The sequence below is a fragment of the Macaca fascicularis genome, chromosome 8 (assembly GCF_037993035.2).
Source record: "Macaca fascicularis isolate 582-1 chromosome 8, T2T-MFA8v1.1".
Taxonomy (NCBI): Eukaryota; Metazoa; Chordata; class Mammalia; order Primates; family Cercopithecidae; genus Macaca; species Macaca fascicularis.
In genome coordinates this window covers 70,460,228-70,477,664 of record NC_088382.1, presented here as the reverse complement: position 1 = coordinate 70,477,664, position 17,437 = coordinate 70,460,228, and the positions used below count along the sequence as shown (strand labels likewise).

The window sequence follows — 17,437 nt, the reverse complement described above, 5'->3', positions numbered from 1 at the left end:
CAAACTGGCTGGCTACTGCAAGAGGAGGACAGCTGAAGAGTTAAAACGAAGGAGGGGAGCAGTTGGGGTGATAAAAGAGAAAATTTCATGCTGGACAGGAATGGCATAGGACAGAAAGGACAGAATACCAATTGAGAAGATAAGGAGGGAGAGTCACCAGAGGAGTTTAAGAAAGGTAAATAGGAATGAGAACAACAGGGACAATGGCCTCTATGATTCACTATAAAGTCTCAGGCACAGTATAAATATTAGGTGGAGGAAGTAGTAAATAAACTGGGTTAGAAAACAGACAGCAAAGAGCTAGTTAAAAATCCTGAAGGACCACCAATAACATACAAAAATTTAAGGATAACAAAAGTATATCATCTAAATTGCAAATGATGTTAAAAGATGTTTCAGCTCTCATTTGATAAATGAAACAGCTAAGCACATCTAAAAACGGGCAAAACTAAATAATATAGTTTAGGAATCTGTAAGTGATACAACTACGAAGAAAAGCAGGGGAGGATTAATACAAAATTCAGGCTAGTGGAAAACTGGTTGAGAAAGAGATGTATGTAAGAATGTGGAGTCCTTGGCTGGGCATGGTGGCTCACACCTGTAATCCCAGCACTTTGGGAGGCAGAGGCGGGCAGATCACGAGGTCGGGAGATCAAGACCATCCTGGCTAACATGGTGAAAGCCCGTCTTTACTAAAAATACAAAAAATTAGCCGGGTGTGGTGGCATGCGCCTGTAGTCCCAGCTACTTGGGAGGCTGAGGCAGGAGAATGGCGTGAACCCGGGAGGCGGAGGTTGCAGGGAGCTGAGACTGCGCCACTGCACTCCAGCCCGGGCAACAGAGAGAGACTCGATCTCAAGGGAAAAAAAAAGCAAGAATGTGGAGTCCTTTTGCATGTGTGTTTATCATTATTCTTTAAAACTATTAAACTGCATATATATTACATATATTCTTTTATATGCATGCTATATCTCATAATAAAAAAGCTTTTATAGAATTTTTCTACCTCTGAACTTCCCAGTTTGTTTTTTGAAGATAACTCTAACAAATCTGCTTATATAATAAAATAAAATGACTAGTATTTCTGGCCACAGGTTTTGCAACATTCAGCTCCACCTCAAATTTAGTCAATCAAAATCCCTAGGGGTTGGGTTGCTGAATTTTTTTTTTTTTTAAACAAACACCTCAGTGATTCACAAGAATCTAAAGAATCTCAAATTTGAGTCTCCCACAGAAAGGTCTTCCTTCTGTTTTTCTCCAGAGCTCCTGAAAATCTAATCCCATTCCTTCCCCAAATCCTCTAGAACTTTGCTCCTTCCCTCCCCTTCTCTTGTATTTAACCTTTCAACCTCAAGTCTCTCCTATCTTAAAATACAAACACGCACTCACATCTACTCTTCCATAAAATAACCCATGCATGGTTCTACTTGTAACTTTCCAATAACTCTTTTGGTAAAAGCACCAATATTACGTGTGATATTGTTTAAATTTTTTTTAAAAAAACAAAGTAGGAGGACCCTACAATATAAAAAGCTCCATTTCACCAACACCAACTCTTCCAGTGTAACCAATATAAGCATATAATTCTACTCTCCTCCCCAGAAGTAACAGTTAAGTGTGTAGTCTTGGGACTTTTTCTATTTACACATATAAAAATCCACAGATTTTTAAACAATATAAATGAAAATACACCTTAGTTCTCCCCCTCATTGATGTCTGAATCAAACACTGTGGCAAAGCACTAATGTCTTCCTACCATTTCAACCAAAAGTCCCTAACCTCTACTGCACATGACACTAGTAACCACTCCCTCTCTATTCCATGACACTGTACTGCCCAGGTCTTTCTTGCTTTTCTGATTATTCCTTGTTAGTCTACTATGCTGATAACTTTCCCCATGTGCCCCATGAACACTAGTATTTCCCACCATTACATCCACGCTTTCATCTGTCAATGCATTCAATGAACAATCACACCTACTTCATTCCAGGAGGACAACTTTGTCAGATACCCATTTGTCAATGGTTTTGCATGTGAACCAATGCTCCAAATCACTTGCATCAAAGAAACAAACGCTGCCTTGCCACGGTGGCTCACACCTGTAATCCCAGCACTTAAGGAGGCTGAGGTGAGTGGATCACTTGAGGTAAGGAGTTCGAGACCAGTCAGACCAACATGGCGAAATCCCATCTCTACTAAAAATACAAAAATTAGCTGAGAGTGGGGGCAGATGCCTGTAATCCCAGCTACTGGGGATGCCTGTAATCCCAGCTACTGGGTAAGAGAATCACTTGAACTTAGGAGGTGGACATTGCAGTGAACTGAGATCACACCACTGCACTCCAGCCTGTGTACAAGAGCAAAACTCTGTCTCAAAAAAAAAAAAAAAGATAAAAGAAAGAAACAAATGCTTGCAATTTTGGCATGATACATAATTTCACTTTGCAACTAATTCAAACTACATTATGATCAGCAAGCCCCTAAGCCAATCAGGAGGATGGGAATCAGAAGTAAGCTTGAGAAATTAATTTTTTAAAGTGATAACTTATTAATAATTATTTTCATGTCATGATAATTCTTCTTCCCTACATAACCCTGTAATTTCAAAAGCTCAGAAAATGAACTCTCAGGTAATAGGGACTCCATTTTATGTTATTAGCTCCCAAATCTCTATCCCAGATTACTCTCTCCTGAGCCAGAAATAAACTTTCAACTACATACCAGACATTCCCCCATGCCCACTCTGGCAGTGCCTACTCATCATTCCAATTTCAGCTCAAACATCACCTAGCGCCTCCCCTCAAGGATCCATCCACTTATCTATTAAATGAATCTGACACTCAGTGGTGTACCCTTGCATCTAAGACAAAGCCAAAGACCTTCCCACTAAAAAGATTATTTAAAATGCAAGTGGGGCTGACAACAGTGGCTCGTGCTTGTAATCTGGCACTTTGGGAGGCTGAAGTGGGAGGATGGCTTGAGCCCAGGAGTTTGAGACCAGTCTGAGCAACACAGTGAGAGCCCATCTCTATAAGAATTTAAAAATTAGCCAGGCGTGGTGGCATGTTCCTGTGTTCCCAGCTACTTGGAAGACTTAGGGTGGGAGGATTGCTTGGGCCCAGGAGACTGAAGCTGTAGTGAGTGAGCCGTAATAGTGCCACTGCACTCCTGTCTGGGTGACAGAGATCATGTCTCAATAGATAAATAAATAATATAAAGTAAAATAAAATAAAATGTAAGCGGTGGGTATATACATAAGACAGAAAAATAAATAAAAAATAAAATGTAAGTGGGACTGGGACTGAAGAGAGGCGAAACAGAATGAGGGAACAGAGGAGGGGACCAGCATAAAATGCAACAGGGAGTGGTAGGATTTGTTAAAATCTCAAAAGAATGGATAAAAAGGAGTTGGCCAGGTGACAAAAATCTTTGACATAACTTTTTTTGATAGGGAAAAACAAGAAAGGGTGCTTCAGATATTAACAGAAATAAGAACGCAACCAAATTTGTGCCTTTGTTTACCTTGCTGAGCATTGAGCGGCAGGGAGGGTTATTGATAAGGTTAAAATGCTAGGCAGATGCTAGAGTTTCAGGTGCAAAAATTACTATAGGTTTGTATTTTTTCTCTCCTTTTATGCTTGAAAATTAACTGCTTATTAAATAAATAACGGCTTATTAAAAACCACTTTCCACTTTACATCTAGATTTAAATGACACATTTTACTAAATGACTCAGAAACAAGACAGGAACAAGGAAACAATTTAAAGCTACATTTTAACTGCATTTAGTCTTACAGTAAGAAAACAACTCAATAGTATCATCATGATCATGTAAAAGTTTTTAAAACCTCTTCTACTAAGGAGGGAACTCTGTAAAGGAAAAATGTGCATTGTTCCTTTCCCTTGAGAAATCAAAGTACTTTCACATTTATCCTCATTTTATCTCACATACTGAGAGAAGGTTATAGGTTAGGGAAACAGGGAAACAGAAAAATTAAGTGATTTCCTTCATTCTAAGATGCATGTTTTTGACCCTGACTTTTTAAAAAATCAAGGTGGATCTCACATTACTGATTTTAAAGCCATCTTTTCTAGGGGAGGGCCACACTGAGTGTATCTTACAACTATGGGTATCCTCTGAATTCAAAAAATATGATAAAGGATTTTGCCCAAATTAATAAGCAAGAAAGTGGCAGAACTGGGTAAAAACAACAACAACAACAAAAAATCTCTGTTAAGCTATTTATACAAACAGGAATATAGCAGCCTGTTTGGCTCCTCTCTTATTAATTAAATATACAGGGCCTACCTTTCACTAGGCTCTTCCTGAAAGAAACACAGAGCCATACATAACACCTTTTCTGCCTTCAAGAAGTATATAATGATGCCTACATAATAGAGATGCCTATACAAATATCTATAAAACAAAAAAGTCTGGGATCAATATCAGAAGAATGACAGAGTGAGAAACATAAATTCAAAAAAGGAGTAGTCACTTTTCAGCCAGGATACTGTGAAAATCTTCACACAATAAGAGCTTAATATATGTTGACTGTGAAGGCATTTTGGAAAACTCAGATAAGACTTTGAAGGACTGATGGATTTTCCACAGGGAGAGATTGTGCCAGAAAGCACTCTAAGAATAGAGAGTAGCAGGGCCCAGGAAAAAAAACACCGAAATCAGCCACGGGGTCTCAAATGGCAGAAGCAAGGTGGGGAATAGTGGGAAAGAAGGCTAGAAATGTAGATAGGGGCTAAAATACAGAGTTCACTGAAGGTCAAACAAAAAATTGTGAGCAAACGGGAGTAGCCTTTTGACATTCATGCTTCAGGAAGACTAAACTGACAGTAAACTACACTGGCTGAACTGGAGTGGGGAGAAGTACTGCTGCAGACAACACAGTGTCAAGAATTCCATTCCTGAACTAGGTCGTATCAGCAGCAATGACAAGAAAGAAGTGTCTTCCCTTCGAACTGCGTGGGGACTGCTTTTGGATAAGAGCAAATTCCAAGAGAACAGAGCATTAACTTGTTAGGATTTGTAGCCCCACTACTCCCTGCACAATACTTTATTTACCCACAGTAGAGCCTCAAATAAAAAACTGAAAAATGGCAATCAGCAAAGTCTGATTTGAATCTTCACCACTAATGAGATAGCCAAAAGGCCATAGTCACAAGCTTCTATTTCTCAAACCCAGTAATATTACAGTTAATGTGGCATTCCTCTCCAATCTTGTTTTTACAGACTAAATCAAATTTTGCCAGAAGGCTTTAGAATTCTCCTTCCTTCATCCAAATACACCACAGCATTTTTCTTTTAAAGTTTATAAATCCAATTTCAACACACACACACACACACACACACACACACACACACACACACCAGAAAACCTTGCTGAAAACTCATTTATCTAGCATAAAGTTTTTCTTTCAGGCAGCAATCAACATGCCTTTTTTTTTTTTTTGAGACGGAGTCTCTGTGTCGCCCAGCCTGGAGTGCAGTGGCGCGATCTCGGCTCACTGCAACCTCCACCTCCCGGGCTCAAGTGATCCTCCTGCCTCAGCCTCCCAAGTGGCTGGTATTACAGGGGCCCGCCACCACGCCCGGCTAACTTTTGTACTTTTAGTAGAGACGAGGTTTCACCATGTTGGCCAAGCAGGTCTCGAACTCCTGACCTCACCTCAGGTGATCCCCCACCTCGGCCTCCAAAAGTGCTAGGATTACAGGCGTGAGCCACCGCGTCCGGCCAACATGCTCATTTAGTTACTTATAGAGCCTGCCACATCATTAGTTCAACTACAAACTGCTGCTTACATTACCAAAGTTGTGCAAAGGCTCCAAAGTTGTGCAAGAGTAACCACTGAAATCAGACTCTGGTATATTAATAGTTGCAACATCTAAACAATCTTTATGTTTATTATTAGATTCAAAGTAATGCCAAATCACAGGTATTAAAAATATTTACGAAGAGTTTGTTTACGTTTCTGTGGAATACACTAGGATGTCATTTTAAGTGAGAATAACTGAATTTCTTTCTGCTTCAAATGGGCATGAGCTCACCTGAAAATTAGCAGTTGACACCGAACCTGACATATCTAAAACAGCAGCGTCCCCAACAGACATACGTAAGTACACACCCAGAGCACTGAACGACTTTATATTACTATTAAATAACCCCAGTTCACACGTGGCAAAAGTGCACAGAACTCGTTCATGCTTTCCTAACCCCGAAAGGGATTCTTCAGCCGTCAAGTAATAAGACGTGACTTACTCCGCCTTGAGAGTTAAAAGTGTTAAAAAAGCACATATATGTATATATTATATATATTTTAAAGCTTTCCTTTTCTCCTTCTCAGCTGTCTGTCCCACACCAAAAAGCGCCTTGCCCAGGCCTTGACAGATGCGTGCAGGTGGAGGAAGGTTGTTACTGGTCAGGAACTAAGACCCGGGTCCCAACACCTTCTGCTCGCCTAGGATTCCCTTTTTCTTTCTTCTGGGGCCGCGAAGAGACCTAACGCGAGGGGCCCTGGGGGTGGGGTGCAGTCATGTGAGTCGGGCCCCGGCGGCCCTGCGCTAGGCCTCCCCTCCTGTCACACACTTCCTGAATCGAGTGTCGCAAACGGCTGCCGCGGCCCTCGGCTGCAAGACTGGCCCGGTCGGGGGCCGCAGACCGGGCCTGGCCAGGCCGCGGCCGCTCGCAGTGCCCACGTCACCAGCTCCAGCACTGCGGAAATGGAGCGGCGCGGCCGGGAGGGAGGCGCCGGGTGGAGTCCGCGTCCCCGCCACCGCCAGACGCCGTTTGCCTCTCAGTCCGGGTCCGGAGGCCGCCGACACTCGCCCGACCGCGCCCGGGGCCCTCACCTGTGTCGCCGATTATGATGTACTTGAAGAGATAGGCGTACGCCATGGCCGCGGCCGCTCAGTGCCAGGGCACACGGCTCCTCCTCCCGCTACTGCTCCTCCTCCGCGCCCCTAACCCCGGCGCCGCTCAGCCTCGAAACGCCAGGCTCCGCCCGCCGCCGCCGCCGCTGCTGTCAGCCGCCGGGAGTGAGGGGCTGTGAGGTAGCCGGACGAACTGACACCCGCAGAGCCGAAGGAGACAGCGCCCGACCGAGCCCAGCCGAACAATAACAGCCACCGCGGCACCTCCGCCCCGCCTCCGCGTCGACCCGGAAGTGCTGCGGCCGCCGGCGCCGCCGGAGGAAGGGGGAGGAGCCCCGCACGCTGGCCGCGCCCCGGCGGCCGCAGCACCGCCCCGCACCGAGCAGGAGTTACTCGGTCCGCTCTGTCCCTAGGCAAGGCGAGTCCGGGCTCTGGTCTTTCCGCGACGTTTGAGCGGGCGAGCCCGGCGGCCAGGAGACGCCGGGAACGGGACTGGTGGGGATGCAGAGGCTAGGTTCTGTCGCCTTCCGCCCTGCGGTGGGGGCGCGGGGCACGTGGGGGGACGGCAGAGGCGGTGTTCGGTGCAGGGCCCCGCCCTGGGCTGCTGAAAATGTGTGTGAAAATGTGGGAGGCACACGGCGAGGGGGTGGGGGTGAGGTGTTATTTCTGTGTTTGGCATCGGGGCTTGAAGGTGAAAAATGGCAGTATTTATAAATGGGAAACCGTAAATCTGGGACTGCGAAGTAAATCATGGTATGCGCATACAGTGGAGTACTACGTTGCTCTCTCCTGAGGTCAGGAGTTCGAGACCAACTTGGCCAACATGGCGAAACCGCGTCTCTTCTAAAAATACAAAAATTAGCCGGGCGTGGTGGCGCTCGCCTGTAATCCCAGCTACTCGGGAGCCTGAGGCAGGAGAATCACTTGAACCCGGGAGGTGGAGGTTGTAGTGAGCCGAGATTGCACCACTGCACTCCAGCCTGGGCTACAGAGCGGGACTCTGTCTCAAAATAATAATAGTAAATAAAAATGAATAAAGCCTCTGGATCTGTCCTGGTTTTGAGGGCTGCTCAAAAAAAAAAAGCCTGATTTAGGTTAAGGAAAACCGAGACAGTCTGTATATGTGTGTGTATATAACATGCACCATATGTAATATATGAATTGTATACAATTTTTATGTGTAACAAATAGTGGGAAAACATTTACATTCCTATATATGCATAATCAATCTGAAAGGAAAGGTAACTGGTATTAAGAGAAAGGAGGGAATGGAATTGGGGGGAAAAATGTACTTTTCCCTGAATTTTTTTGTGCAGTTTGATGCTTTTTGCAGTGTTCATGAGTTACCTATTAAGAAATACTGTTAAAGGAAAAAACAAAATGACTATGCATTCGAGTAATAGTTATTGAATACTATGTTTCGTGTACTGCCAGGCATAGCAACTAGAGGCCCTGCATTTCTATGTTCTGTTTTTCTACTTTCCTTTTTAAATCATCCAGCCCAAAATGTCACCACTCTGTTCAAAAAGAGCACAGGTTATGGAAGAGGAGGTGGAGAATAGAGTGTCAGGAAAGATTACTTAGAGATTATGATTTCTGAGCCAGGAATATGAATGATGTATTGAGTTTCTCAAAAGAACAGCAGTTTGGGGAAGGGAACCAAAGTTTATGGACAAGGAACAGAATGTGCAAAATTCCGGGATCTGTTGAGAGAATTTGAAGTTGCGGAAGGAATCTAATTGACTAACTCATATCCTCATAACCCATAACCTCATATGGAAGGAGAATCATTGCTGGGGAAAAGTGATTGGGATTTAGTGGCCCTGGTTCCTTTTGCCTAATACTCTTCTCTTTGGGGCCTCTCATTATATAATTAGTACTGACACCATCATGCTGGGTAGATGTGGAGAGTTGCTGTGTGCTTTGGTTGGCCTTGCCAAATATGAACTCACAAGGTTTTTCTGGAATATTTGGAAGGCATTTTACTAAAGGGTGAGGAGGGATGGCATGGAAGAATTTGACATGAAAAGCTACCTGGAATCGCAAAATTTGGTTCATTCACCTTTAGTTTGAGGAAGGGGAGGTCCCTGCCCAAGGCCTCCAGGTTTCAGATGTCATTTTGTCCCTCCCACTTGAGTGCCTTCACCCACGTCTTCCTGGGTGATAGAGGAGAAACTCAAGTCTTCACTCTCACAAGATAGAGGGACATGGCCTTCCTTCACCAACAGCCTCAACTGGACAACGCTGTCAGGATGTCACACAAATGCCTGGCATCCTAGGAGTCAGGAGTATTCTTGCATTGTTAGAGGAGGAGAGTACCTGGAGAGGTCTCTTGTGCCAGGTTATGCAGGGCCTTGTATGTTATGTCACCATGCATTTAGAACTTTACCCAGTAGACACAAGGGAAATTGTGACAGGAAACAGGGTCAGAACTGGGTATGTAGCAGAAATCATAGAAATGGATATAAGGCTATAGAGGTAATATGTTATAAGGAAAATAACTTAGGAAACCCGGCTTCTGGTCTTGGCTGTACCTGTAACTGATTGGATTAATGTGAGGAATCGTTTAGCCTCTTAAAGCTTCAGAGCACAGGTTGCGACAGTTTGTGCCTGCAGTCCCAGCTACTTGGGAGGCTGCAGAGGGAGGATAGCTTGGGAGTTGAGGCTGCAGTGAGCTAGGATGGTGCCGCTGCACTCCAGCTTGGGCTATAGGTTGAGACCCTGTGTCTTAATGAATAAAATAATTATTTAAAAAATAATTTTAAAAAACTTATGAGTGGTTCAGTGCACTTGTCTATAAAGTAAAGGAGTTAAGTGTTTCTTAAAAGGGCTATTCCAAGCATGAAGTCTTAATTTTCTGCTTAACCAGCCTCCAAATCTAAAGCCATCTGTAAAAAGGGTAGTAATCCTCTTGTGAAAATGCAAGGGCCATAGATGTCAAATGCATATTGTTCTGATTGATTGATTGAGAGGAGGTCTCGCTCTGTCATCTAGGCTGGAGTACAGTGACCCAATCATGGCTTACTGCCATCTTGACCTCCTGGGCTCAGGTGATTGTCCTGCCTCAGCCTCTTGAGTAGGTGGGACCACAGGCACATGCCACCACGCCCTGATCATTTATAATTATTATTTTTTGGAGAGATGGAGACTCCCTGTGTTACCCAGGCTGGTCTTGAACTACTGGCCTCAAGCAAGTCTCCCACCTGAAGGACAGGATTTTCAAGTTCTTTTCTGGGCTTCAGTTTCCTTATTTGGAAAATGTGGATAATAACTGCTTCACAAAGTCCATTTAGTATCAACTAAGATAATGTATGTGAAAATACCATGTAAATTATGAAAAATGTATACCTAATACATAAAACTCTTTGTGCTGCATAATTTTTAGAAATTACCTTGAGGGACTGAGTGCGGTGGCTCATGCAGGTAATTCCAACACTTCGGGAGGCAAAGGCTGGAGGATCCGTTGAGCCTAGAAGTTCAAGATCTGCATGGGTTACATGGTGAGATCCTGTCTCTACAGAAAATTTAAAAGGAAAAAAGAAATTACCCGGAGGAAGTAAAGGCCTAATCACTATATAAATTCATGGTTTAAAATTAGCGTCGTTCCTGGCTCTATTTTATGTCTCTACCTTTTTTCCCTATGTATGACTCATAATATTTTATTATATTTTCTATAAACCTATAATCTGTTTTAAATCCTCTTGGAAAAAATACAGGGTATAAATAAAAATCACATAAACCTCATTTAAAACATGGTCTTTAGCCCATAAAATCCAAACATTTTTCAAGAAAAGTTCCCTAGACAAAATAAGAGAAATAAACCTCTCTTCCATTAAATATAGTATACTTCCTGGGATTTTCCATTCAGTTTGATTTTTGGCTATTTTCAATCTCTCTCTTAGGATGTATTGTGATAACTCTGCCTTACATCATATGTGGTCTGAATGTCATAACTGTGGAATTTCAAAATTGTAACACTACATTCTTCAGTGTCTCCTAATCAAATTCTCCATGACATTTTCGAGTACAATGCTATGTTAGAAGTTTGCATTTGCTTCTCCCAACCAAACTTTCATGTTTGTATTTTCTCTGGTTTTAATTACTCTCAGGCTTTGGGAAGAGGGATAGGGTGGAGTCGAATGGGAGAAGGTGGTTGGGAATACGGTAATCTTGAGGCTTTTGCCTTCGTTTCCATGGTTCCTTAGCTAATCCTTCTGAAATGGTATGCAAAACTGATAGTGATGTATATATTTGCACATGTACACTTTTATGGGAGAGATTCTTCCATGACCCGGAAATAAGAACAATTGTGAAATGCCTTCCTTCAGCCCTTTCCAAATACCGTAACAGAACCAATTTTCCAGCAAATACTTAAACTCGTTACCAGTTTTTTGTTGTTGTTGTTTTGTTTTTTTGAGAAAAAAGTCTCGCTCTGTCACCCAGGCTAGAGTCCGGTGGTGCAGTTTCAGCTCACTGCAACCTCCACCTCCCGAGTTCAAGCAATTCTCGTGCCTCAGCCTCCCAAGTAGCTGGGACTGTAGGCACACACCACCATACCCGACTAATTTTTGTATTTTTAGTAGAGTTAGGGTTTTGCCATGTTGACCGGACTGGTCTTGAACTCCTGGCCTCAAGTGATCCACCTGCCTTGGCCTCCCAAAGTGCTGGGATTACAGGTGTGAACCAACACACCCAAACTCAGTACCAGTTTTGGAAGAAGAAATAATTAGATTCAAATCCTGACTTTACCACTCAACATCAGTTGAGTGATCTTGGATAGATTACTAAATGCTCTAAGTCTTAGTTTCCCCTCTGAGATGACATATATAAAATGTCGAGTACTATGTCAAGCACACAGAGGACACTTCTGAAACATTGAGGTTGTTTCCCCCTTCCTTTCCTCTCCTCCTTGTCGTCTTCCACCTTCAACCTGTTAATAAGAACTGTAGCTGTGAAGGAAATACATCTCTCCCTCTACCCCAGCTCACCCAACTGGCAATAACAAAAAACCACAGGAGGCTGGGCGCAGCAGCTCACACCTGTAATCCCAGCGCTTTGGGAGGCTGAGACGGGTGCATCACCTGAAGTCAGGAGTTCGAGACCAGCCTGGCCAACATGGCGAAATGCCATCTCTACTAAAAATGCAAGAATTAGCTCGGTGTGGTGGCACGCACCTGTAGTCCCAGCTACTCGGGAGGCTGAGGCAGAAGAATCATCTGAACTCAGGAGGGGGCAGTTGCAGTGAGCCGAGATTGCACTACTGCACTCCAGCCTGGATGACAGAACAAGACTCAGTCTCCGAAAACAGACAGACAAAAACCATAGGAGTTAAATGAGCCCAACAAGGACCCTGCCTTAAAGGAGATTAGAGTCTTCTTGTGCTAAGTCATAAATAGCTTTGGCCTGATGAAGGCTACAGAAAGGTGCTCTATTATTTTAGAGAGTACAATTTTTGGGGGGGGAAATGAGGGTAGATTTTGTAGAGGGAGAGTCTCAAGCTGGGTCTTCAAGGGCATTATCTTTTATAGCTATTGCCTTAGCCTAGTCATTCCAGGTGCTTCAACAACCCTCCTTATTGTGCTTTGTTTTTCTCATCTACTTGATATGCCATTTCTAGTCTAATTGGATAACATTCTTAGTAATATTTCTTGTTTTGCTTTTCCATTCATGACCTATTTCTGGTTAGCTTATTATTATCCCAATATTCATTGTTTCTGGTTCAATCATCTGGTTCCATGTTGAAGCCAGAAGTGACTGTTTTCTCTTTTCCATTCCGTTCTGCTCTTCCTTCAGAAAGCTACCTGACGAGTCAAAAATTGGTGACAGCAAATTCACATCCTCAGTCAAAGTATGTGTAGGTAGGAGAAAAAAGTTTCTTTTATATGTAGGCTATTCTTTGTACCAATGGACTGATCATTAGTAATGGAAAGGACTGACATAAGTGTATGGAACAGAAACAATGAATATTGGGATAATAATAAGCTAATTTTATAAAATAGTGCATTGAAAATATAACTATATGGCCAGGCATGCTGGCTCACACCTGTAACCCCAGTGCTTTGGGAGGCTGAGGTGAGAGAATCACGTAAGCCCAGGAATTCAATACCAGCCTGGGCAAAATAGTGAGACCCTGTCTGTATAAAAAATACGTATATTTTTTGAGATGAGGTTTCTGTCGCTCAGGCTGAAATGCAGTGGTGCAATCATGCTCACTGCAACCTCATCCTCCTGGGCTCAAGTGATCCTCCCACCTCAGCCTTGTAAGTACCTGGGACAATAGGCACACACCACCACACCTGGCTAACGTTAAAAAAATTATTTGTATAGCCGGGCACGGTGGCTCACACCTGGTATAGCAGCAATTTGGGAGGCCGAGGTGGGTGGATCACTTGAGATCAAGAGTTCAAGACCAGCCTAGCTAACATGGTGAAATCCCATCTCTACTAAAAATACAAAAATTAGCTGGGTGTGGTGGCATGTGCCTGTAGTCCCAGCTACTTGGAAAGCTGAGGCAGGAGAATCGCTTGAAGCGGGAGGTGGAGGTTGCAGTGAGTCGAGATGGTGCTGCTACACTCCAGCCTCGGCGACAGGGCAAGACTCTGTCTCAAAAAAAAAAAAAAAAAAATTATTTGTGCAGATGGGGTTTTGCTGTATTGCTGAGGCTAGTCTCAAACTCCTGAACTCAAGTGGTCCTCCCACCTTGGCCTCCCAAAGTGCTGAGATTACAAGTGTAAGCCACTGTGCCTTAAAAATTGTTTTTAACTATTTTTAAAAATTACTATATAAGCTGGGCACAGTGGCTCATACCTGCATTCCCAGCTACTAGGGAGGCTAGGGTGGGAGGATCCCTTGAGCCTAGGAGTTTGAGGCTGCAGTAAGCGATGATTGTACCACTGCACTCCCACTGCACTCCAGCCTGGGCAATAGAGTGAGACCCCATCTTAAAAAAAAACACTATATAATATATATTGAATTAATAATTAATATAGAACTTAAAAGTGAATTAAAAACTAGAATAATACTCTTAAATTAATTATTTTTTCTAAATCCTAGAGATTTGCTTAGTGCATTCAACAGAGAAAATAGTCAGGAGAAAGGCTCCGTTTTGGATTCCAGAAAGTCTGAATTACAGTCTCTTCCTTGCCACTAACTAGCTGTCCTTGAGAAAGTCCTCTTCAGACTTTCATCATCTGTTCAAAAGAGAGAATAATTCTGGTTACTTACATAATAGCATTTCTAGTAATAGATGTGAAGACACTCTGAAAAGTACATTATTGCTAGGAGAGAATATATATACCAAGTTGCAGGTGGATTATTTTCTACAAGTGAATCCAAGTATATTAAGAGAACAATTCCTACAGAAGCAGTTAACATCAGTAGTATTTTATCATCTGCATTGTTGAATTTTTTTTTTTTTTGTTAGTGGAGACCAGATCTTGCAATGGTTTCAAACCCTACTCTTCATTTGTCTTTAATATGTCATATGTTTTATGTTAAATAGTAGATGTTCTTTGCTTTGGAAAATTTGGGATTGGAATGGGAATGAGATATTGAAAATACACTTACTCTTTGTTTTTTGTTTGTTTGTTTTGGCTTTACTGCTTCTTGTGGAGCAGGGCTACCCCATGGGCAATGTGCCCAGAGTAGTGGTACTTGTTACTCTTAGAGATGTCTCAATTAATTTTAACCTCTATCCCTAATTGGTGTTTAAATTTTGATAAAGAAAAATTCATTTTTTCTTTATTTTCCAAGAAATGGTAAGCTATCTATGTCCCTATGGGAGATGTGGACAGAGAAAACTTTCTGTCTCTGATGTCTTTTGTGTGAGACAAGATCTTAGGAAATAAATAAGTGGTGCAGGGAATTGTGAGATTACATTTCACCCCCTTTTCTGTCTCCTCCCTCTTTTATATAATCTTTATCTCTGCTTCTAACATTCTCGTTATCAGAATTTCCAACATATGTAATGAGAGAGAGAAAAATTGCCACCACGGGATCAAATTTCATTTCTAATATGGAGAAAATAGGAATCTAGTTTTCCAAACATTTTTATTTTAAAAAAGAAAAGTTAAGCTATTAAAAGGATAAGTCTGTTCTCCAAAAAGTAAAATGATATCTCAGGACTCATATTAAAAAATCTGTAAGGTTAATTCAGGTTTGTGGCAAGAATAATTGCTGTACTTCCACTGCTCTTTTAAATTTCCCAATTTATGGAATCTGGAGATCAATTCTCAGAAACCTCTACAAATGTTCAGATTACGAGAAAATACTGCACAACCTTGAAACAACAATAAACATTTGATCTCTCACACAATTTTTGTGCATCAGAAATCTAGCAGCAACTTACCTGGCTGATTCTGCCTTAAGGTCTCTCATATGTTGCACTTAATTTTTCAGCCAGGGCTGCAGTCATTTGAAGGCTTGACTGAGGCTGGAGGATTTTCATCCCAGATGACTCACTCACCCAGCTGTTGGCAGGAGACCTCAGTTCTTTGCCACACGGACTTCTTTGTAAGACTATGTGAGTATCCTCATGACAAGGCAGTTGATTTCTTCCAGAGAGGGTGATCTGACATATAACAAGGCAAAAACCTCAATGTCTTTGTATGACCTAGCCTTAGAAGTTGCATATCATCACTTCTGGTGTATTCTGTTAGTCCCACAGACCTGCTGTGATAAAATGTAGGAAGGGACTACACATGGGCATTTATGCCAGAGGCAAAGGTCACTGGGAGCCACGTTGGTAGCTGGCTGCCACAAACCTGAATAGATAAAAGAAATAAAAACATAATCTAATAAATATCATCTGAAGTCAGATACATTTTGAGTCAAATCACTTTCATGTAATCTATCTAAATATAATTTTATTATAAACAGATTAGCCTATAAATAAGTTTGTTGTGATTTTGGTTTTATATACTACTAGAAATATTGTATTTTATTTTTTTTGAGATGGAGTCCCACTGTATCACTCAGTCTGGAGTACAGTGGTGCAATCTTGGCTCACTATAACCTCTGCCTCCCAGGTTCAAGCGATTCTCCTGCCTCAGCCCCACTGGTAGCTGGGATTACAGGCAAGTGCCACTATGCTGGCTAATCTTTTCGTATTTTTAGTAGAGACGGGGTGTCACCGTGTTGGCCAGGCTGGTCTCAAACTCCTGACCTCAAGTGATCTGCTTGCCTCAGACTCCCAAAGTGCTGGGATTACAGGCATGAGCCACTGTGCCCAGCCTGCTAAGAATATTTTAAATAAGGAACTGAAAAATAATTATTTTAGGCTAGTACTATGGCTCAAGCCTGTAATCCCAGCTACACAGGAGGACTGCTGGAGGCCAGGAATCCCAGACCAGCCTGAGCAACATAGCAAGACCCCATCTATAAAAAAATAAAAATAAATTAGCCAGGCACAGCGGCATGTAGCCTTAGCTACTTGGAAGGATCACTTGAGGCCAGGGGTTTGAGGCTACAGTGAGCTATGATTGTGTCACTGCATTGTAGCTGGGGTGGCAGAGTGAGACCCTGTCTCTAAACAACAACAGCAACAATAATTGTGTAGTCATTAGCAAGCAATGAGTTTCTGATTAAAAAAAGAAAAAAATAATTGTGTAGTCAGAAAAGGAAGATAAAGCATATTTTTTTCAGTTTTTAAAAAAAGTTACATGCAAAGCAATTGTTTTGAGGCTAGAATACAAAGAAAAGTAGCTCCTAAAAAGGATTTTTTTTAAGAATAAATGCTGTTTGTTTCCATTCCACGTCCTTAGGGATTCATGTGAACAACAGAGTAAACCATTTATTTATACTTTTTCATGAACTTTGAATCATTTTTTAGAAACTGAATGTTTTCCTGCCTGTGAAAACTCTTATATCCAAATACTATAGCAACTATTATTATTATGAATAACATTGTATGTTATGCAGCATTTTGCATTTTAAGTTTCAGGCTAACAAAATTTACACTAAATGGGGGTGGTAGGAAGCACTGCCTTTAGCTAAGCAAGTTTAAGGTATAAACCAGGAGGGAAGCTTCACTATCATTTTATTCCCCAAAAGTACCTTTTCTGATACTACAGTTTAGTAATCTTTGTTAGAAGAACTGCAGGCTTATGTAATTTTGAAACCTTACCTTGCAGTTTTTATTACCAGACTTACTGAAGAACATTTTTTGCTCTTCGTAAATGGGCATTTTAATTTTCTTGATACTGTATCTGATACAAATTATAATACGAAAGTGTCTGTTTGAAAGAGTGGAGTATTCAGCATCGATACACTATACTTTTTGTTGATTTTTCCATTAGAAAAATCAATTATAGACAAAAACCTCTTTAGAACTAGATCCTTCTTCCTCTCTTTGAATTAACTGCATGCATTTCTGAAAGGTTCTTCTTTCACTTCACCTCAAAAGACACTGAATCCAAACACCAGTGGTGAGATTGTCTGATCTGAACTCTGAGATAAGCTATTTTGCTTTTAAAAAACAAAAACCAGACAGGTTATTGAATTACTAATTGAAATACAAAAACTAAATTACTTACCTTTTCTTTCTTAGAAATAAGC

General features: G+C 41.9%; 1 protein-coding gene and 1 long non-coding RNA gene across 6 annotated transcripts in view; one reads left to right on the top strand and one right to left on the bottom strand.

Moving 5' to 3' along the window:
* Window positions 1-7,130, bottom strand: part of RAB2A (RAB2A, member RAS oncogene family) — a 103,551-nt gene extending 96,421 nt beyond the window's left edge. For all 3 annotated transcript variants that reach the window (XR_012416441.1, XM_045398305.2, XM_065519255.1), the window contains exon 1: window positions 6,863-7,130. Coding sequence is in view for 2 of the 3 variants with exons in the window: in XM_045398305.2 (XP_045254240.1) it covers window positions 6,863-6,908 (46 nt within the window). In the remaining variant the exon portion in view is untranslated. The remainder of the gene's footprint in view (window positions 1-6,862) is intronic.
* A 111-nt stretch (window positions 7,131-7,241) lies between these two features.
* The window catches only part of LOC102140436 (uncharacterized), a 63,379-nt gene continuing 53,183 nt past the window's right edge, over window positions 7,242-17,437 (top strand). For 2 of the 3 annotated variants that reach the window (XR_012416442.1, XR_010577310.1), the window contains exons 1-3: window positions 7,242-7,301; window positions 10,269-10,383; window positions 15,281-15,404. This is a non-coding gene — a long non-coding RNA (uncharacterized lncRNA). Of the gene's footprint in view, window positions 7,398-10,268; window positions 10,384-15,280; window positions 15,405-17,437 lie in introns of all 3 variants that reach the window. The other variant, XR_012416443.1, reaches the window with a different exon arrangement.